This window comes from Trichomycterus rosablanca, chromosome 4 (genome assembly GCF_030014385.1).
Source record: "Trichomycterus rosablanca isolate fTriRos1 chromosome 4, fTriRos1.hap1, whole genome shotgun sequence".
NCBI lineage: Eukaryota > Metazoa > Chordata > Actinopteri > Siluriformes > Trichomycteridae > Trichomycterus > Trichomycterus rosablanca.
Window position 1 is genome coordinate 18,884,637 of NC_085991.1, and position 9,630 is coordinate 18,894,266.

Here is a 9,630-nt window from a genome sequence, read left to right on the forward strand (position 1 = left end):
TGACACTGGGGCTGCTGTTTCGATTGTATCAGACAGTGTGTATTGCAGCTACCTGAAACATGTGCCCTTAGAATCAACAAACATTGCACTAAAAACTACACTGGCGAGCGTGTTGATATTAGAGGTGTCATTAATGTGAATGTGCAACTAAATGGTCAGTCAACAAAGCTGCCACTCTACATTGTTAAAGGCCATTACCCAGCACTCCTAGGCCGCTCATGGTTAGAAAAGATGCAGCTTGATTGGCCCTCAGTTCGAATGGTGTCCAAACGTGTCACTGGTCTATCTGCTGTTTTAACTAAACACTCAGAAGTGTTTAAGGACGAGTTGGGCACCATGAAAGGTATTATAGTTAAACTGGATGTCAAACCTGACAGTAAGCCTAGGTTTCTAAAGGCTCGTCCTGTGCCTTACGCAATTAAGCCAAAGGTAGAGGCTGCACTGGAGGCTTTGGTAAAAAGTGATGTTCTGGAGCCCTTAAGTATTAGTGAGTGGGCCACTCCCATTGTACCTGTTCAAAAAAAAGATGGATCGGTCAGAATTTGCGGTGATTTCAAGGTCACGTTAAATCCAGTTCTGTCAGTTGAGCAGTATCCGCTGCCACACATTGATGACCTTTTTGCTGGCTTGGCCGGAGGCCAGCGTTTCAGTAAAATTGACCTTTCCCAGGCCTATCTACAAATGCAGGTAGATGAGAGCAGTAGAGAGCTACTCACAATTGTGACACACAAAGGATTGTTCAGGTATAAGCGTTTGCCTTTTGGGGTCACATCGGCACCATCGCTGTTCCAGAGAGCAATGGACCAAATCCTGAGTGGACTGTCTGGTGTCCAGTGTTACTTAGACGATATCCTGCTAACTGGCAAATCAGAGGAAGAACACTTAAACAATCTTGATGCAACATTAAAGCGTCTTAAGGACTATGGGCTGAGAGTCCGTGAAGACAAATGTGAATTCTTCAAACAGTCTGTTGAATATCTGGGACACGTTATTGATTCCATGGGCCTTCACAAACCACCTTCTAAGGTAAAGGCCATTGTAAATGCTCCTCCCCCACAAAATGTCAGTCAGCTTCGTTCATTCTTGGGGCTCCTAAATTACTATGGTAAATTTATTAAGGGCCTGGCTACAGTCTTGACACCATTACACCAGCTGCTGTGCCAAAACAAGCAGTGGAGATGGACAAAACAATGCAATGATGCATTTGAAAGAGCCAAAGAAGCATTGCTAGAGTCTGATGTACTGACTCACTTTGACCCAAAGTTGCAAATCCAGCTTGCTTGTGATGCTTCACCTTACGGTGTGGGAGCTGTCATTTCCCACATCATGCCGTCAGGTGAGGAAAGACCAATCGCGTTTGCTTCGTGCACCTTGAACAAGGCAGAAAGCGGGTATGCCCAGATTGAACGAGAGGCATTGGGAATTGTATTCGGTGTCCGAAAGTTCCACCAGTACTTGTTTGGGAGAAGATTCACATTGCTGACTGATCATAGACCACTGACCACAATTTTCGGACCTCACACAGGTATACCTTCCCTGGCTGCTAGCCGAATGCAGAGATGGGCACTGCTGTTATCAGCCCACACATATGATATCAAGTATCGCAAATCCGAACTGCACTGCAATGCTGATGGACTTTCAAGATTGCCTCTGCCAGTGACCCGCCCTGAGAGCAGTCAGCAGGACATTTTTTATTTCAGGCAGGTAGAGGAGGCCCCAGTGACTGCCGCACAAGTGCGGAAAGGTACACGAATCGACCCAGTTATGTCTGAAGTAATGGAAATAATCACCAGTGATTGTGCTGTAAAGAACGTGCCACATTTACAACCTTATCTGTCAAGGTGTCATGAACTCTCAGTTCAGGCAGGGTGCCTTCTCTGGGGCAGAAGGGTAATTATTCCGACAGCGTTGAGGAAGGTGGTGTTACAGCAGCTACACGGTCACTGTTGTATGGTGCGGATGAAGGAGATAGCAAGGAGCTATGTCTGGTGGCCTGGTCTGGATAGGGACATCGAGGAGAAAACAAAGTCATGCTCCTCATGCCAGAGAATCAGAAATGTACCACAGCTTTCACCCTTACATCCCTGGGATTGGCCAGAGAACCCCTGGCAACGCATTCATGTAGATTTTGCTGGTCCGTTGGAGGACAAGATGTTTTTAGTTGTGGTGGACGCACACAGTAAATGGCCTGAAATTGCCATCATGCATTCAACCACGACAGCAAAGACCATAGAGAAGCTTGGAGAGATGTTTAGCCGTTTTGGCTACCCTGAGCAACTTGTTAGTGACAATGGGCCACAGTTCGTGTCACAAGATTTTGCTTCCTTTTTGCAAGCTAATGGGGTGCAACACATCAAATCAGCTCCATATCATCCTGCAACAAACGGCCTTGCTGAAAGAATGGTACAAACTATGAAGCATGCATTAAAGGCGTCTCAAGGACAGGCAACACTACACCAGCGTCTGAACAGTTTTTTGCTGTCATATCGAAGCACCACCCATGCTACAACCAAAGTTTCCCCGGCCACCCTGATGCTGAAACGTTCATTACGCACCAAATTTGACCTGTTGAGACCCCTCAATAATATAACCAGAAAACCAGAAATTGAAAAACGGGTTGTATTTTAATTTTCCAAAATAAAAATTTTTTATCAGTTCAACCAGAAATAAAAGTGCGAGCGCGTGCACGTGCTGACGTGCGTATACATGCTTCATATAAAGTGTAAATCAGGTACAAGTGTTGAGAAGACAGAGCACAAAGTCATAATAACGTTACGCCGCGACCCCTGTTATATTACCGTATAGAACTCAATTCTGTAATACAGGCATAACTAATCGTACATGTCACGGTGAAACTATTACAACATCTAATGCTAACACCGAATTTACCACCACTATGTGACATGTATGATTAGTTATGCCTGTATTACAGAATTGAGTTCTATACGGTAATAATAATAATAATGTAAAAAATAATGCAGCATTCTTTTTTCTTAGAATAACCCCCTATTTTTTTTAGGATAAATAGGTCTTGTGTGAATTACAAGGGCGAATTACAAGGGCAGGAAAAAGTACGGCAGACACAAAAGTCGGAACAGGGGACGCGGCGTAACGTTATTATGACTTTTTGCTCCGTATTCTCAACACTTGTACCTGATTTACACTTTATTTGAAGCATGTATACGCACGTCAGCACGTGCACGCGCTCGCACTTTTATTTCTGGTTGAACTGATAAAAAATGTTGATTTTGGAAAATTTAAATACAACCCGTTTTTCAATTTCTGCTTATTTGTTATTTGATTTTTGATCTTAAAACGAAAAACGAATAAAGGCCCGTTTTCCCGTTTTTCAATATTGGTTTTTGAAACGAAAAACTAAAAACTTTGGGATTTTAGATGAAAAATGAATTACCAAAGGTACATGGATCCGCCGCGTCCCCTGTTCTGACTTTTGTGTCTGCCGTACTTTTTCCTGCCCTTGTAATTCACAAAAGAACTACTTATCCTAAAAAAAATAGGGGGTTATTCTAAGAAAAAAGAATGCTGCATTATTTTTTACATTATTATTATTATTACCGTATAGAACTCAATTCTGTAATACAGGCATAACTAATCATACATGTCACATAGTGGTGGTAAATTCGGTTCATTTTATGGACTCAGGTTAGTCTGAGTCACTCAGTGATGTGATTCGGTTCACTTGAGTCACTTGTACTGACATCTTGATTGAGATTGATTTACTGCATGAAAATGCATCCAGATATCACTTATCTTCCGTGCACTCAGAGCCAGTGCCAGTCAGAGGACTCATAGGATCCGGGTTAATTGAGATCTCGGACTCGTGATTCCTGATTCAGTACGAAGATTCGAATCCTTAACCGAGGCGATTCAATATTTCTTGTTCTCGGCCAATAAACATCCAAAGATTTATAAACTTGCACGAACTAACTCTGCAGTAAACAAGGAGCAACAACAATCAAATATATTTCAAAAAGTTATTTGGTAAATAATAAGCAGAACGCTGATTAAAAAAAGCATTAGATGTTGTAATAGTTTCACCGTGACATGTACGATTAGTTATGCCTGTATTACAGTATTGTACGGTGGCCGAGAAGTGCAAAACAAATTTACATTTCAGAAAACAAAATTACAAAAAAACAAAAACAAATTTACAACAAAAGCAAAAACAAATTTACAAGTGCTCGGGTACCCAGTGTTTGTAAATTTGTTTTGGCATATGTAAAAGTGTTTCAGCACTTGTAAATTAATTTTCGGCATATGTAATTTTGTTTTCTAAAATGTATATTTGTTTTGCACTTCCCGGCCGCACATTTCTGACGGAAAAGGCAGGGACAATAAACCGGAAGTGCGTGTTGCTTACCTGCTGTCAATCAAACTGTTTCTCAGCGATAAAGTGAACGGAGTTTGTGATGGTGACGATAAACAAGGTTTTGTCTAGTTTGTGGAAATCATTTTATCCAGTTGACCCGCTATTGTTTTTCTTGTGGAAAGTTTTGTGCAGATGTTTAGACGTGGCGTGTGCATCTCTATTTACCGTCCGCTCTTCTAAACATCTAAGGAATTCCCACAAGAACAACAAAAGCGAAATAATGAAAATCATTAACACAAAATGGACAAAACATTGTTTATTAGGGACGGAACATTTGATACCGAGGCTTTAAAACTTGTTTCACTTTTGTAACACTGGACTCAGTGTATCGGAGCTTATATTAAAGCAGCATGTGCGGGACTGATGAAGCTTTGATGCTGTGTTTTATCTCACTCACTATATAAGAGACAATCAAACCAGGGTTACCCACCGTCCTGTAAAATACACAATCCTTCTTTATCTGGAGACTAAACGCCGTGTTCAGTACTGAACTGATACAGGACGCTTTGTTCCGTATTTTTATCAATGGGAGACTGAGGGAATTATATTAAGTAGTGTTCACTTTTATTCTTAGTAACGGTGTGTGTGGGGCACCTTACACAGTCATGAGAACAAAGGTTTTATTTATGGTGTTTAACATTTATTATTTTCATTCTTTATAATAATAAGTCAGAACCATATTTTAGGCAAAACAACGCACTCCTCCCACTGTGCTACTCATACAGCGGTGTATTAAACAGGTTATGTCACCTTACTAAGAATAAAAGTGAACACTACTTAATATAATGAATTAAGCAGCAGTTTCCTTCTGTTTTATACACCACACCGTCTCCCATTGATAAAAATACGGAACAAAGCGTCCTGTATCAGTTCAGTACTGAACGCGGCGTTTAGTCTCCAGATAAAGAAGGATTGTGTATTTTACAGGACGGTGGGTAACCCTGGTTTGATTGTCTCTTATATAGTGAGTGAGATAAAACACAGCATCAAAGCTTCATCAGTCCCGCACATGCTGCTTTAATATAAGCTCCGATACACTGAGTCCAGTGTTACAAAAGTGAAACAAGTTTTAAAGCCTCGGTATCAAATGTTCCGTCCCTAATAAACAATGTTTTGTCCATTTTGTGTTAATTATTTTCATTATTTCGCTTTTGTTGTTCTTGTGGGAATTCCTTAGATGTTTAGAAGAGCGGACGGTAGATAGAGATGCACACGCCACGTCTAAACATCTGCACAAAACTTTCCACAAGAAAAACAATAGCGGGTCAACTGGATAAAATGATTTCCACAAACTAGACAAAACCTTGTTTATCGTCACCATCACAAACTCCGTTCACTTTATCGCTGAGAAACAGTTTGATTGACAGCAGGTAAGCAACACGCACTTCCGGTTTATTGTCCCTGCCTTTTCCGTCAGAAATGTGCGGCCGGGAAGTGCAAAACAAATATACATTTTAGAAAACAAAATTACATATGCCGAAAATTAATTTACAAGTGCTGAAACACTTTTACATATGCCAAAACAAATTTACAAACACTGGGTACCCGAGCACTTGTAAATTTGTTTTTGCTTTGGTTGTAAATTTGTTTTTGTTTTTTTGTAATTTTGTTTTCTGAAATGTAAATTTGTTTTGCACTTCTCGGCCACCGTAGTATTGAGTTCTATACGGTAATATAACGGGACGCGGTGTAACGTTATTATGACTTTGTGCTCCGTCTTCTCAACACTTCAGACTCAGACTCAGACTCAGCTTTATTGTCATTCAAAACCATGTACATGATTAGAACGAAATGCAGTTACTCAGGTCTCGGTGTGTGTAAACATAATAAAATATAAAATATAAATAGCAAGAGAAACTATGTTTAGTAAAAATAAAACTTAAGACTTAAAAACTAGAAGAAATAACTAAGATATGAATTTTAAATATTTACATTTCCTTGTACCTGATTTACACTTTATATGAAGCATGTATACGCACGTCAGCACGTGCACGCGCTCGCACTTTTATTTCTGGTTGAGCTGATAAAAAATGTTGATTTTGGAAAATTAAAATACGACCCGTTTTTTTATTTCTGCTTATTTGTTATTTGATTTTTGATCTTAAAACGAAACACGAATAACGCCCCATTTTCCCATTTTTCATTATTGGTTTTTGAAACGAAAAACGACCTGTTTTCTTGTTTTTCAACTTTGGGATTTAAAGTGAAAATGAATTACCAAAGGTACACGGACCATACTAAAACACAGGCTGCGTCAGGGTGCTTCAGTGAATACATACATGCCTGCGGTGGACAAAATAACAGAAACACACAAACATTAATAAACATAGAATAATAAACGTGTATGAGAGCATAGCATCAAGAGTTTAAACTTTACTGAAGAAAGGTTGGGATGAACATTATTACTGTATGTGTTTGAATATTGTTTTTTACTGATACTGTTTCCACTCTGTGTATGATTATAAAGAAACCACTACTCTAACACATTGAGATTGTTATTAATACACTTTGATTTATTTAAATCAGATCAGAGTTATTGGCATAATGGTGTAACACTAAAAGCATTACAGAGCGGTTTTATTTTATTTATTTATTTTCTATTTTTAGGATTAATTACACTAGCTGCTAGCTGAGCTATCTGTCTGATTAGTTTGTCATGTCCTTGTGGTGTTTTTCTTGATCTAAAACTTTCAGGTGCCCTCATGCTTTTTTCTATAGTTTATTTATGTTTGGTTTAACCTGTACCCCAGTGTGATGGAGGGTACGAGACCAGATCCACCTGAACCCAGCTGTGTCTCCATGAAGAGCGACCGATCAATGAAACCACCAATTCACTTTGTTCTGTTTACACATGTTGTATGTTCTTAAATAACTTTAAAAAGGAAAATAACTTGAAGTGTTTGTTTACATTACTTTTGCACTGTTTTATAAGATTTCATGTTAATAGCGGAACCTTTGTTTTGACGCACACGGAGGTAAAAAGGTGTTGCACAACAGTAGTTCTGAATGTAAAAGAGAAAGCGTGGTCGCTACTTTTATATAAGTTTATATTACTTTCAACTGGTTCGATCTGTCGTATTAACCCTTCAGAAAGCAATGACTAAGTATTAAGTGATACTGATATGTTTGTGACTTGAATATGATGTAATTTGATGACCGTTTACGATCGCGGCAACTCTTTGATGTTATCCAATCAGTCGCGTTTGTATTGCTGCTATTAATGAGTTTATGGAATGTATTTTGAGCCTTTTTTCTATTTTCTCTTGTATTTGTTGTTTCACTCTCTGATTTGAGTCAATAAAGGAACAAGCACGTTCATCTTCCTGGCTCTTAAAAAGAGTTTGGCTGGCTGTTTAATCTATGTTAACGCTTTGGAAGCATAACACGTAGGGAGAGCAGTACACACTTTAAAGATGGAGACTATTCTACTGATCTGAGGTCAGTATAATCTCTGATGTGTTAGTGCCCTAGACCACTGCACCACCTGAGCACTTTTAGAATCCACTGTATATGTGAAAATGTATAAGTAATCTGTAAATTGGGTTTTGACAAAAGTGGTTTCAGTATGGGCTGATGATTACGGATCAGAACTAAGTGAAGTTTAAAAAGATTACTCAAGAGTTAAAATGACTGAAATGATAAAGATCTAAAATTTCTAATAATAATTTATTAGTAAAACACTCACTTTTAGTATTAGTAAATAATCACTTCAGAAAATCTTCTACTGATCTGAGGTAGTAATTGTTGGGATTAAAGGACAATCCAGACTGTGTAGGACTGCCAGAACCTCTTTGGTTCAAGACTAGACTGAGTAGCTGAGATTAAGTCTCCAAGAGTCAAACTCAAGACCAAGTGCAAATGAGTGTAATATTAATGTTAACATTTATATTAATATTAATAAAAATATTGATTATTTATTTTAGAATGTAAAATCATATCAGCTATGGTTGAGTAGTGATTTTAAACCAAAAAGCATTGTCAAGTTTTGCTAAGTTTGCAGACATTTAAAACGTAGAAATTTTTTTTTTAAATAGAAGATTAAGTAAACTAGATGCTAGTTAAGCTAGCTGTTTGTTACCTTGTTCTTGGAGGTGCCATTATGCTTTTTGTGCGTTTTTGACACAGTGATTGTTTATTACATTATATTACACCTGTTTGGTTTTGCTTGTACCCCAGTGTGATGGAGCATACGACACCAGATCCCAGCTCTGTCTCTATGAAGAGGAAACGGTCAATAGATCTTCCAACTTACTGTAAAGACGAAGACTGTTTTACTGATGTAAGGTGTTAGGTTTTTCAGAACATAAAAAACGTACATTTAATATGGGAAGTTTCCCGGCATTCACCCACGTTGTCCTCTGTTCAAAATGACGCCGGCCATGTCCCCTTTGTTCAAAATGGCGCCGGCCATGCTCCCTTCCTGACTCCTACCGAGGGGGGGGGGGGGGGCGGAGCCCTGGGCTTTTTAGCACATTTCATTGGCTCCACCAGCAGTAAAGGAGGAGGAGCCTAGCTTAGTTTAAAAAACCGGCGCGCTCAAACGCACGCTCTCTTTTTGGCTGGCAATCATCTGGATTGCAGGAAAAAGGAGCGCCGATCGGCTTAGCTCTGACTTATATTCACAGATCATTTCTTATACTTAATAAAGTGTTTTGAAGAGTACTTTCTGGATTCTCCGACTGCTTCTTCAGGGCCTCTCGACCAAAAGATTCGTCGTAACAAATGGTAGCAGAGGATGGCTCAAGAGGCCTGAAATAGCATCGGATCGATTCAGCTGATCAAGGTAGGACCTGGAATTCTGAGAATCTTTTGTACTCAGTACAAGGCGCGCCTACAAGGTAAACAGATGTTCTCTGTATATATTAGCTGCATTTATTATTTAGCGTATTGAGTATGAAATTGAATCTCAGAATCCGTAAGTGTCTGATTAAATTACTAAAGTTTCATTAGATAGTTTAAAACTGTGAATATATGCTGGAGCTAAAGTGTATGTTTCCTGATTGCTGAGTTCGAACCAGGCCGGTCAAAATAAATGGTAAAGGGCGCCATTGTGTTCGGCAGGGCTCCACCCGGAACACCATTGGAGCGAAACGTGTCTGTCTGTTTCAAAAGCAGGGGTGCGTGATTCGAATGATCTACGTTTTAACGAGTCTGGGACTGGGTTAATTCTATAGATCTAAAAAATTCGAGCGTTGGAGATCTAAGAGTCTGGCAGTTCAAAGAACGGGATTCTATGATTC

The 9,630-nt window shown here is 39.3% G+C and overlaps 1 protein-coding gene across 1 annotated transcript; it reads left to right on the forward strand.

The window, feature by feature from the left end:
- Positions 1-231: 231 nt before the first annotated feature.
- On the forward strand, positions 232-8,647 carry LOC134311864 (uncharacterized protein K02A2.6). Its single transcript, XM_062993513.1, has 2 exons — positions 232-2,616; positions 8,567-8,647. Exons 1-2 carry the CDS (start codon positions 232-234, stop codon positions 8,645-8,647), a joined length of 2,466 nt encoding a protein of 821 aa, XP_062849583.1.
- The last annotated feature ends 983 nt before the right edge of the window (positions 8,648-9,630 follow it).